Raw genomic sequence first — 14,051 nt, forward strand, 5'->3', positions numbered from 1 at the left:
TACAAACCCACTTGCAGAAATATCAGCTGCACATACTTCTACTGCAGGACTTTGCTGTGTGTTTAGAGGAAGAAATCTTAAACTGGACTGTAACCAAAATTCCTGATTCTGCCAAAGCAACCTGGGCAGCACATTCAGTTTGGTCTGGTGCCGTATGCTGATTTGGATAATCAGGGGATTCAAGAGTGTAAGTACCAAGGCAGATGCAATACTTCCATTTCTTAGAGGTGATGAGAAGCTTTATTTATATTTGTATAAGACATTCTGAAAATGCAGAACATAACAATGTAATTTACCTTGTAGGGTTCCCCAAAGAGGTTAAAACCTGAAGCAAAGAGATCTTCATCTTGCTGGACTTCCTGGTTTCTCCTCTCCCATTCCTTCCTCTTAAGTGCACTCCGGTCTTGCTCATAGTGACTGAAGAAAGATAAAAATGACAACACATTATTTTCCCCATAATTTTGTTACACGTTTATTACTATCAGTAATGGCAACAAAACATCAGAAATAATGCAACTCCCGAGGACAATTCTGAAAGAAACAGCCACTGAATAATTTTCCCCAATTTAAATATGGAACCATAAAACTACACAAAATTGGGCAGTAGGACATGCCCAATGGAAAGTGTTTCAATTAAACAATGCAAATATTGTTTACAAATTAACAGAGCATTATGCAGAAGAATAAAATACATTTTGACATCCTTGTACTAACAGTCTGTAAACACCTGTGCACCTGCACACGAATGCACACACGTGTGCCCACAAAGTGTGTGTCTGTGCAGGGAAAGCAAATGTGAAGGCAAGGAAGCACAGCAACATCTACAAATCCATTACACTAAACATCCATCCCAGTTCAGCCTTGTGTGATTTAGACCACCTAATTCTGTCCCACTTCTTGTTAAAATTTATGTATGGCTTCATTGTAGATGTCAAGGAGGGGTTAAGAAGTGTTTTTGTAGCAGCAGGCTGCTGGAAGAGATTTTAGGATGGTTGATTCCAGTATCAGATAACTCTACACACAAACACAGAAAAGGATCTAGCATCTCAGGGTAGCAATGGTGAGTGGCACTTATCTGTGTGTCAGCTTACTTTGTGCACCTGCCAGACCTAGATGACAGGCTGAGAGACCACATTCACTTCTCCCCTGAATAGCACTGAAGTACTTTGGTCTCTTGGCTCTGCAAACTACCTCCTGCTCCTCTGAGGGAAGAGATATAATTAAAACCCTGAAGGAGAGGGAAAAATAGCAAAGGAAAGAGGAAAGGAAAAGATGCATACTTCAACTTGCACTGACAACCTCTCATGTGACAAGCATTAAGGGACACTTCTGTGCTTTCAACCCGCATCTGATTTGTTATGAGGCTTTTGGCTCTGCTTTGTGTCAGTTAATTAGCTCCCGAATTCCAGATGACAATTTGAATAGCAGATTCGGTGCATGCCCTGATGTCATCTGCAGTAAGCACTATCTCCCTGATAGATCCTGGCCATACATGCACACATCCTACACACAGCCTGTATGTACAGATGCCTACATACAAACACACATATTACGGCTGTAACAAAGAACAGTTAATTCTCCTATCTCTGGCAAGAATGAATTAAATCTCCATAGAGCTCCACTGCACTTGGAAGATAACCAAATATCTACAACTTTTGCCTTTTTAGCTCAGCATGATGTTGTATTGAAAGCTTCACACCGAGAGATATAATGAGGAATGAACTGCACAGTGATGAGGCTTTAACAGTGTATAAAGTCACTGATTTCTGAGTGAAACCACAATTACTAATTTGAAGCACCAGCTAATTAAAACCACAGCTATGTATTTAGCCTCTTGTTATACCTACTGCAGTTTATAATTATGAGGACCTCTTTATCTACTCAATTAAAGTTCTTATGATTCAGGCAGGTTGTGTTTGAACCTGTAAGCCCTGTGGAGAGCACAGGAAAGCATATGTCTGTTGCCTGATGACTTCATGTAGCCTTACACTTATACATTTGTTTTCGTACAGGGAAGGAAAGAAAAAAAAAAAAGACATGCCACAATGAGATTTTTAAATAAAAAATATGAATTAATAATTGGTTTAAGCAATTCAAGACCACTCAGACTTGGATTGAATAAGGCTTGATTATGGCTTGTAAACTTTGAATGCAAAGCCACCTACATAGGCTGAGCTGAATTATTTCCATCTACATTTTCCTTCTACAAATCAGAAGGCTGAAAATACACCATGTTTTGTTTTATTTAATTTACTTGTTTATAACACCTCCTGATGTACTGACATCACTAACACCAAAAGCAAGCTCCAGAACACTGTTATAATCAATGCTGTATTTCTGCAGAAGGTATAGCACTGTTTCCTGGATTCCTGAGGGAGACACAAGAGAAATTGTTGTAAGGACAGTCACTTTACTATTCTACACATGACCACATTGCTGACATAACACTGTAAATCACAGGCAACCTGTTCACTAAAAGGTGAAGGGGGGAATGAGTATCCCTTCCTTTCATATCCTAAATCAAGATTATAATCCACAAGTATGGGAGTAAGTGAATGCAAACTGTCTCCCAAACTGGTACCCAAAGATGAGGCCAAGGTTGATTCCACCTCTCTCCACAGCTTTGCTGGAGTCAGGGGTGGGGTTAACCCAGAAATAATCCAGCCCAGGAGCAGTAGGAACACACTGTATTTATATTTATCCCTCTCATGGGGGATCTTTCCAGAGATTTCTTTGGCAGTTTGACCCATAGACTGTTCAGCAAGATTGGGTCATGGTGAACTTATAAGCCCAGTCTCATGGATCTAGTCTAAGCAAGATTTTATATCCTGCATAAGTAATCTTTGCTATGGGAGCAGTCCCATCTCAGGACTGCCAGCATTCAGTTCGGAAAGAATTATTCAAGAAAGTTAGAGCTGTGTTTTACAGCTTCCCAATGGCCTCCTCGGCCTGGGGTTTCAGGGTGAAATCCTGGGCACATTCAAATCAAACTGAATCTGCCCACTGAACACAGAGATCAGAGAGTACAGCACACAACACATCTCACCCTTCATGTGAGGTTCCAGAATTTTGTTATCTAAAAGCCAGCTAAGGTCACAAGCATGCAAAGTATTTAGGAAACCAAGTGAAGCATTATACCATATCCTATCTGAGAAAAAGCAGCAAAGACCCTATGACTACTAAGATATGCTTTATGACACATTACAAAACCACAAATTCAAAAATTATGAAAACAGTATTGGCATAATCACTTTAAAAGGCAGTAACTTAACACAGTGTTTAGAATGTTAACATTAAAAGTTTGAAAATACAGTATTTTCCAACACAACATAGTGAAGGTATTTCTCTTTTACTGTGTGTATGAAAGATTTCTATTTCAGGCACCCAAGAGGTGAGTGCAAAGGCACACCTCAAGCCCTAGACCCCAACTATGTTTACAGACTACAAAACAGTGAGAATTCATGTTACAACACAAGCAAAACCCTAAGTAAATTGCTACCTCTGCTTCAATCCAAATCTCACTCTCATATATTCTCTTGTGAGAACACAAAAGAGAATAAATTAAAGCTGCATTCTGCATTTCAAACTTTCCACTGGCAGAGTCACATGGCAAAGCAAAGGAAGTATCTATGCAAAAGGAAGTGGTTGTTCATCCTGTCAGGTCCATTACCTGGCTTCTTTCTCTGCAAATGTACTTTTGCTATGAGAATGCTTGACATGGCACTGATTGTGGCTATGGGAAGTCAAATATTGTAAGATTGTACATAGATTAGGATAACAATTTATTCTAAGAGAGATGCTGTAATTCAAAGAGAGATGCTGATTAGATCTTGAGGCTGCAGTGCACTGAGGATCTAATGGGATGCTCTCCAGAAATTTTTAATGTGGCCACAATGCAATCTCTGGGACTTATGTTTAATTTTCAGCTTAACTAATGTTCTGTGAAATACAGATATGTGATTAGTGGTGAAGGTGTCAGTGAAAACTGTAGTCAGATACTGTGAGGAACACCAGAGTTCAGTCTCTCTCACTAGCATGAAAAATACTTCCTATGACTCCTCTAAAGCCAGGAGAGCAGGATATCACAATACAGACTTTTGTAAACATTTTTAAAAAAGAGATTTAGAAGAAAACAGCTGTAGGTCACGATATTCACTATATCTGAGAGGACATTTCCCTAGACACAACTGTTACATGACAACGTGGTTTGGATACATGAGCTTGATTGTTTTGTTACCACCTATTAGATTAATAATTGAACTTGAATGGGGAAGTCCATACATGGATCTGAGAAAATCAGGAATGGCGAGCAGTAAGAATAGTACAGGAGCACATGAGACCACCAACCTACAAACTACCAGTGTGCTGCATATGGCAGAAAGAATAGCAACTACAACTGTATTGTTGTTTTGGTATGTTAACATTGGGGGCAGGCTGCAAATGCATTTTCCGTAACAGCATTTGGTATTTAATGCTTTTCAATCAGAGCAACATACATCCATTTGTCATTCTTCTCAGCTACAGGCACCCTAAGGGACAGTGGTGAGCTGATGCCCTGTGACAGGCCAGGTGCTCAGGCCACAGCGTGAGCCTGCAGGGTGTCAGTGCGGACGGCAGAGCTGCACCTTCACCCCCGCTGCAGCCCACAACGGCTGCAGGGACAATCCAGCCCAGTCCCTGGAGAACAGAGAAGAGGAGGAGGTGGCTGAGGCAGGAGGTTGTATCAAGGCAAAAGATAACAGACATGCACGTAGGTTTTGGACTGGAAGCTAAAAATGTGGATCTGGCGATAGGAGATGAAAGTCAGATGAGAGCTGGCTACAAAAAGGAGAGCTAGAGGGAGAATAGAATTTGGGGCACTGGAAAGTACAGTGCAGTCATCTGTGGTGAAAATGAGAGGATGCGGTGCAAAAGATCTGGAGGAAAAGGAAAAAACCTTTTAGGACAGACTGAAACAAAGTAAGAGGTTATAGGGAAGAGTTAAAGGAAAGCTGATGAAATGAGAGCAACAGCTAAAGGCTGAGCCCTAGCGTTTGGGGTTTATTTTCAAAGTTGTGCTAACTAAAGTCACGGCAGTCTCCCAAAGTGCGGAAGACTAGGAAAGAGCCTGAAAGACTGAAGAAGGAGCAGAAGAAAGAAGTCAGACCAGACAAGTTTCAAGGAGTAGTCTCTGTGATATTAAGAAAAAGTCGAAGAGAGAAAAATGATCAAACACCTCATGTTGCAGACAAATCATGAATGAGAACAGAATGCAGCTCTGTTGATTCAGTCAAAACAAGAGCCTGATAGGGAAAGAATCAATAAAAAAGCAGGAACAGAGAGACTTTATAGCAGTGACAGAATACATCCACGAGGATAAATGAATGACATTCAAAAAAGCCAGCATTTATCCTCAAGTTAAGGAAGAAGTAGTTGCTGTTCTCAGTAACATGTCTCAATTCACAAAAACACACACTACGATCAAATGAAACATTTCCCTGCACTAGTTCCACCCCCCTTAAAATATCAGATATGCTTAAATGATGAAAGACGTTCTCAAACTGAAATGTTTGTAATTTGTGGAAGCAAGAAATAAACACGAGCTTCTAAATTAAGACACGGTGGATATAAAATTATACAAATTTGAGAACTGAAAGTCCTTTCCCAAGGTTGTTGCTTCATAGTTTTCACTTTGCCCCACAAGCACTCAGGAAGCTGGAGAAGTAAACTCAGAAACTGGGCTTCCTTGAAAACCAACTCATATGCCTGCCTGCACAAGGTATTAAACATCCCAAATCAAAACCCACTCATGAGTATATTTAACTTACATGAGAAATCCAACTCAGGTCAACAAGGATATCCCCCATGATTAAAACACATACTTGCTTTTCCACACCTGTGCAGTTCTCCTTTAAAAAGTAAGGCATAAAAAGCATTTCACCTGGCAATCAAACTAGGTGAAAGACCTCTAACAAATACATTACAATGGGAGCTCACCGCTACATAACTCCAGTTTTATCTCACTGTAACTCCACTGATTTCATGTAAAAGCAGAGTACCACAGCACTGTACAAAGGAAGAAAAACTGCCTTCCTTCATCTATGCAGATTCTCCCAGTATAAACACTGGTATTTTAATGCATTTATTCCAAATGAAAAAAAAAAAAAAAAAAAAAGAGAGAGAGAGAGAAAAGGAAAAAGCAGCCTCAGGTCTTAAATTTCATCGCAGGTCATAAAATGTATTAAGTAAATGAGAGGAATTTCAAAATCTCATATTTAAGCAGAAATATGGCCAACTTAACATATCCTCCCTGCTGATCTGAAGTCTTTCTTTCACTAATGATAAACAATATAAGCACTACCACACTTAAAATAGCAAAATTCCTCTTCCTCTGTTTATCACCACTGAGCTTACATCTTTGTCCTGGTAATTTTCCCACTTGACAGGGAAAAATCAAGCCATGATAGAATAGCTTTACAAGTTCTTAGTATCTTTCATATTTAACATTTACTTTAATGTTGTCTTCCTTTTCATAGCATGAATAGTTACTGAGAGTATCTTGCACAGAACAGATCTATCATTGCACTTCAAGATAAATGATTTATTTTAAAATACAGAATATTCTGACTTTGATGTTCAACAGTTCTGCAGAGAAACACTTGAGATGGTCAGTGGTTATCTATCCATGTAACCTAAATCTCTTCACAATTTGCATTAAAAACAATGCCATTCCTGTAGCCCATTTAATAGAGAATACAGAAGATGGAAGCCTCCAAAGAAAATAACTCCCAAGAGACCCCTGGGTGAATTATGGAAATGTAAGCCAAGGGTTTGGCTAGTATTTGTCATATTCCTCATTCTTTTTAGTTATTCCCACACATACCAAGTCCCTAGAAAATGTTATTTTTGCACCAATTTTCTCCTGTTTTTAGTATTGTGCAGCCCCAAACCTTTCCTGAACATGAATTTGGAAGGAACGATTGTGGGGGAATGGATGGCAGAGATAAGCTCCTGAATAGTAAGCATATAAAGAACGGATGAGGTTTCAAAGGGGAGCATTTATTGTTTCCTGTATCGTAGCACATTGTCTTTCAATATGATTAGTTATCAGTCTGAGTTATCAAAAACTGGGATGAAATAAAGCGCTTACGCAGTTATGCTTCATTGATGTCAGCTAGGGGAGCATGAAAATCTCCATGAAGTTGGGTAATTGATGTGTAAATCAGAGCTCAATCACTCTGTAATAGAAATGGTCCCACTGAAAGTACGGTTGTTGAACTGTATTGCAGAGGGGTGGGGAAGAAAAGAGAAACAGAGTCAAGACTTATTTATTAAAAAATATAATAACCGGCAATTTACACAATTTTCTCTTCAAGGGAGAAGTGCTGTCAAAGACATTTAAATGCAAGCTGCAGATCACTATATTTGGGTACCCTTATTTGGCAATAATTAACTGTTTCTGTTTTATTAAAATGCTTGGGGACACTGTTATGGATATTTAAAAAGCAAATTAAATGAACATGTTCATCCTTTGAAAGGCAACACGTGTAAATGACATCAGCAATTGTAATTTGCTTAACAGTGTGTGTTCAAGGTATGTTTTGGAGTCCTATTACAGTCTTCTTGTCAGTTCAAATTTGTGGTATGAGAAACAAAAGCAAAACTGAAAGAAAAAGAAGGGGAAAAAAGGAACCTAAAGAGAAAAATGGTTATAACCACATCTTCAGAAGGACATAAAAGACAAACAGTCATTAGAACATCAGTCACATAAAATAGCTTTCCAACATGTGGTATTTCTCTGAGTAAACATCGGATTCATAAAGAAAAGAGCTAGTTAAGATAACATTATGGGGTTATTTTTGTTGTAATTTTTTTCTTTAAATAAATGAATGCACATTAAGGTGTTGATATCAACTTTCCAGAAACACCTGGAATCCACTAATCCACTATTCTAATTATGACTTGCAATAAACCACTGATAAACTCTAACAAACTTACATAAATGTGAAATTAAAGAGCATTTTTGGCATCAAATGAATTACATTCAGGACACTAGGGCTGGATTAGGAAGGTTTATTAGATGGGTAATGTGCTGTGACTGTAAGAGGACTGATTACTACAAAGGGGTTGAATAGGAAAGAAAATAGGAAACCTTAACTCTCAATTTCATTGCCTGAGTTTAACAGAATATAACAGATTTCTAAATGTTTTTTGGATTGGGGGTTTTGTTATGATTTCACTGAAGGCAGTGAAGCCATTAAGCCTTTGCCAAAGCATGGACTGTATTTCAGAGATATCTCCTAACAACTTCCTAGCTGCCATCATACTTCACATGCCCATCAGCACCAGCACTCTGTATTAATGTACTACAGATGAATACAGTTGTGTTTAGTTGCATGCTGTGCATTATTCTTCACACATATTAATAGCAAATGTGGCATAATACTGCTACAAAGAGTATATTTTACATATATTACTCCCAAGACATAACATTAGTTTGAATCAATAAAAATCTTCTGACAGTGCTTGTTACAGTCTGTTTTTCCTTCACCTGAACACCTCAAATTGTGAAACATTTCTTGAAAATGCCCATTTATTTTTATACATGTACCATTTTCAAAGATTAAAATGCATTTTAATATCTAGAAACTCAAAATCTTTAACTTAACACTTAATATGTACAGATTGCATTCTTACACCTGAGCTGAAAACCATTTTGGAACTCTAGTTTTGTCTTTATCTTTTCTTGTAAATATAATTTTTTTAAATTTTAATACTGCAATTCAAAACTTCCTGGGGACCTGTAGGATGCTTCCTTAAAAATGGAATCTACACGTTTGTATTTGCTTGAAACTTTGGCAATGATATGCAAGAGATGGCAGAATAGACAGAAATAAAGTCTTTTAAAAGAGTCAGAAAACAATCACTGATTAACACAACCTTTGGGTACAGATGAATCAGCAGAATCAACTGCTTGGGTATTTTATTGCAGAAATGCTTCTGTGTGCTGCTACAGCTCTAATAAATGCATTCATTTACTAGCAGGCACCTCTGCTCCCTTGAGTATTTTCACATGCTGTGCAGCTCTTTAACCACATGTTCTTAAACTTAACATGTGCTGAAGAATACCACCACAGGAAAATTAAGAATTCAGTAGGATGACTATTTCATTCATCAGTTTTAGACTGAGGGAGAAGTTCATACAGGTCTTGGTGTGCAGTGCACACATACAGGCTGATTGAGGCTGCAGTGCACAAAAAATAGTACTGTAAGTCTAATATAATTTAATTGCTTGTTATTTAGACATTATCTGGCCAAAGAAATTATCTTTTACATAAATTATTCTTCTCTCAGTTGAAACCCTATATAATTGCCTCCATGTGTTTTAGTAGAACCAGAGGAAAGGACAGAGATGATCAAATAAATGCAAGGTGCTCTCAATTTAAATTCAAGTCCACCTCCATCCCCTTTTCAATGCTGTTGTGAAATATATTGCTCATCTTGGGCACTACCAAACTGCAGGAGATGCAGTGATCTTTCAGCCTCACAAGACCTAGTGCTCATCAGGATGGAAAGAACCTAGAACATTTCAAACTCCGAATTTTCAACCTTCTTCCGCCAAACCTTAAAAAGCTTCACAGAAACAAAGTGCCTGTTATACATTGCTGCTGCCTGTTCTGAGCTTCCCCTACCCTCCCCAAGACACTTGCCTCTGCCATGTGCTCAGAACCCCTTTGTTCCAAGAGGGCAAAACCAAATGTAACTCAAACTCTTTAGCAGTGTCTGACTGGCTGCTCACCCCGGGTCCGCCCCCAGCCCTCCCCTTTCCCCTTCTCCCAATAAAAGAAGGACCCGAGAGGGGGCTTGCCCTCTTTGGCTTTGCACTCTTTCTGCAAACGTCTCTTGTCATCTGTTTCTTTTTGAAAGCTTCTAATTACGGGAAATTAGGCAAGCTGAGAGCTGTATTTCTCCCTCTTTGCTTCTGCTGGTGGTATTAGATTTGCAGCTACCATTTTGCCACTTTCAGAGCTACTGAAATGCTGGATTGCCCGTGCTACCTCTCTAGGCTGCCCGAGGCTTTCTAAGGCATTGAACTACGAGCCTAGCCGGTAAAAAGCTGTGCGTATACTTCCTCAATATGTAGCTTAAAAGAGAATAATAATACTTTGTGCTCATTTTTCCTAACGATATTCAGAGTCAGCAGGTCAATGGATTATCATCATCCTTGGCTTCTAGTGAGGGAGATAATCTATAACAAATACTGTTCATGCCTTCAGCAAACATATAATGTTTATTCCTCATTTATAAACACTGGATGCAGTACGACAAAATAATTTAACCAAACCAGCACAAAGTTCATCAGCACTGCTGAGGTTTACATCCTCTCTAAGGGCATAGTTCAACTGATGCTACTGGCAATTTTCCCAGGGAATTCAATGAGGGCTGGATGGGACCAAACCATTTAATAATGACAAAAAAGCCAGGTCTCAAAACACAGCCAGCTCTAAGCCGCAGCCACTTCTTGGTATAAACTAGATTTTCTGTTACATTCCTCATGCTAAACAGAGATTTTTTTATCCACTGTCAAGAGTTTAAAGACTCCTAAGTACAAATCAGCACATGCCAGAGCTACAGAACTCCTATGGTCATTGCGTACAATAGATATTGACGGCAGAGATTTCCTGGTTGACAAAGATAAATAAATGAAATTTGAGAATTTCTTTAAAAAAAAAAAAAATCAAGTGAGATACCAAATAAGTTTCCTAATCTACCCCACAAACCATTATCACCTTGAACTAAAGAGCAATTATATACACATGTACATATTTGTTTTGTTTTAGTGGTGTCACAGATTGTGCACATGAAACCTCAACTAAGTGACAGGGGAATAATCAAATTTGCCTCGATACCACAATAAGCACTGACACAGACACACACCAAGCAGCAGATCACAGACCCTGTCACAGAGAAAAAGTAAACCAAATGTAACATGCTCCCTGAAAAAAACAACACCCTTAAATTTAACTCGACAAGGGAATGCTGTGTAATTGGGGATATGGCATGTAGGTGTTACACAAGTTTGAAATACGCTCTGGGAGTTGCAAGCTAAAAATGAGCACTTAATATTGTAAAATACTTCTTTAGACAGAGTAAAATCATAACAAAAATGTTATTTAGACTGGCTAAAACTACAACCTCATGTCTGAAATTACTTGAATTTTTAAGGTGGGTGTGATGCAAATGATTATCCCAGTACCGCAGCTCCCCAGAGCCAAGCAGAAACTGTATCTGTTTCCCCCATTATGTTTTCAATGTGTTTGAAACCTCACATCTATAACTGACTTCATGAATGACTGAAATATCACAACGAAGAAAACAAGGCCACTTAAGGCCAGACTCCCAGAAGGAGGTCAGACCAAAGCTCTGTTTAACCCATCCTGCCTCTGACAACAGGCACCAGGCCCGGTAAAGCCCCTGGGAACAGGGCAAAGCACTCCCCAAAATACTGCCATGGCCCCGAGAAAATCTGGGCACATGAAGCTGTGTGTTAAGTACAGAGGACCTGGAATATTTATATTTAGCACTTCTAGAAGACTCTTCTCCAAAGAATGCTCTCAAACAGAATATGCTGTGGCACGGAGTTGCACAACTCATCTGAAAATTACTGCCTTAACTCAAAGGAGGTTTACTACTGTCATCAGGTCCAAAAATGTCACTGATTAAAAAAGATCAGAGAAGAGAATTCACAGGTATTTTTGGGGGGCACCACAGGCAAATAGAGAGGAAGCTCCTGTGCTCTTTAGTCTCTGGAGAATCCCAGGTGCACATTCCCCAGCACTAACAATACCCTGCACTTTTAAGAGCAGACACAGGGGTTACTGCATCCTAAATTACAGTTATTTGCACTCCAAAAACCTATTTCTGTCCCTTCTGCTGTCAATCAGCAAATGAGTATCACTTATTTTTACAACATGGACACAATGGGATACTTAACAAAAGTGCATCCTTTTTTAATTCACTACCATCAACCATTTGTCTAATAGAAATATTGTACTATGTAACATGCACAGATTAAAATGCAATGTAAGTTGAATCATATTCATTGGAGGCTGGCCAACTCCAGCACATTTCACTATTTAATAATAAAATAGTCTAGTGTAAAAATATGTAAACTAGCTTCCATCCTGCTTTAATATTCACTTAACATGAGAAGAAAGGGAAGCAATTTTGTTTAAATATTAAACATTACATTTCTTCTTTTGATTATTAAAGTATTATTAAAGTTAAATGAAAATGTGTTTGCAACCTCCTTCCTCTGAAGTCTTACAGGTCACTGTTATCACTAATATTTTGTCCCTGCAGCTGGTTTCTTTGGGGATCTTAAAGCACTTTAGGAATCAGATCAAGCCATGCCCAATTACACCTCTGGGATGGAGCAACTACTGTCAAGCAAAACAACTGAGGGAATGAAAGTTTAAGCGAGGTGATGACAGTCATTCAAGAAGAGATGGCTAAGGAAAGAAAACTGAGGAGTCCCAGCTCTCAGACATTAAACTTTACCCTAAGACCAGCTGTAACTTGCAACCATTCATCCACCTCTGAGCTCTGAGATGACAACTACCAAGTTGAAATTTAAGACTATCTAACACCACCACATAGCACGGAGGAATTATCTTTATGTGCCTTTCCAGAACACTGGGTCATACACCGTGAGACAAGTTTTCTCCTGCTGAATGTCACTGGGAGAGGTCAGAAAGGATGTTCTTATTACATTTGCTGGAAGGATGGAGTATATCAAATGATTTAATTTTGTGTAGTGCCCCACTTACTTTGACAAACTGATACTGCACAGGGCATAATGTCATTAGGTGATTAAAGTACAAGAGCACTCAGCTTCCCACCTCCTTTCATAACAAGGGCCTGCGAGAGCTACTACAGCAGGCTCAGGATTGGGAAAAGTTGTGGTTGGGAAGGCAATACAGGACCACAGAACACCAAACTCCTCCTCTCAGCACCAGAAATAAGCTTCATAGTCCTCCTGAGAGATCCCACCTTCCCCTCGGGCTCTTGCAGCACTTTCAGCCCTGGCAGGAGCCCAAACCCATGAGACCTTCAAGCATCCTGTGCCCGGCCCTCTGATCCCAGCAGCAAAAGGACTCCAAGTTCAGCTGTATTGACAGCAAATGACATGATACAATCACAAGGATAGGATGTACTTCAATTTTCAGCTGGTATTGCCTTTGAAAATAACAAATGTTGAGTTCTCCTCATTATGCCAAATGTATTAAAACCTCAGAACCCATGGTAGGAAATGTGTGTTTTGTCACACACGCCCTTTAAATTTATGTTTTCTTTCATACAAATATCTAATGGGGTTTGAATAAAATAAAATCTGCACATTGCCATGTGGAAATTAATTTTAAAGAACTGTTTATCAATTTAATTTCACTGATAGTAACAGACAGATTTATGAGGCAATTAACTAAATATTTGTTTTTTTTCACATTTCAATTCATTATAGTAAACTAACAATTTTCCACTTGAAAGTCTTGCATTGCTACACCGAAAGCCTAAAAAAAAAAAAGTGTTTTTCTGTCGGTCTAGGAAGGATTCTCTCATTTTCACAATGTGGATTATTCTCCTCACATTAACTTAACACACTGTATATGTAATTCAACCCCCTTCATTTCTATATTACCACAGAACCTGTCATTCTTTAAATGCCAGTTTCAAGCAACCAGACATAAATAAAGAATAATTACAGCTCTAAAGCCAGTGTAACATCTGCTCAAGAAAACAATCCTACAGAGTGGATTTTATAGCCATGTAACACCCACCAGTTGTTCAGACAATCCCAAGAGACACAACCAAGGGCTCTGACAGATCCAGCCTGACCCTGAGCCATGATGCCAACATCAGACCACGAGCCCTGACAGAGCTGAGGAAAGGAGCAGAATGAACTGAGCCTAATGTGAAGTCAAACACCAGCTAGAAAGTTCACTCTTTCCTCTAAGGGGAATGTATAGCCTCATTTCCCATCTACCTTTGCTTATTCTGATGATTTAAACATC

The 14,051-nt window shown here is 38.9% G+C and overlaps 1 protein-coding gene across 10 annotated transcripts in view; it reads right to left on the reverse strand.

Moving 5' to 3' along the window:
* The window catches only part of AFF2 (ALF transcription elongation factor 2), a 446,304-nt gene that overhangs the window by 250,449 nt on the left and 181,804 nt on the right, over positions 1-14,051 (reverse strand). For all 10 annotated transcript variants that reach the window (XM_069015464.1, XM_069015466.1, XM_069015463.1 and 7 more), the window contains one exon: positions 297-417. In XM_069015464.1, coding sequence (XP_068871565.1) covers positions 297-417 — 121 coding nt within the window. The remainder of the gene's footprint in view (positions 1-296; positions 418-14,051) is intronic.

Source organism: Aphelocoma coerulescens, chromosome 4A (assembly GCF_041296385.1).
Source record: "Aphelocoma coerulescens isolate FSJ_1873_10779 chromosome 4A, UR_Acoe_1.0, whole genome shotgun sequence".
In the NCBI taxonomy this organism is placed as follows: Eukaryota; Metazoa; Chordata; class Aves; order Passeriformes; family Corvidae; genus Aphelocoma; species Aphelocoma coerulescens.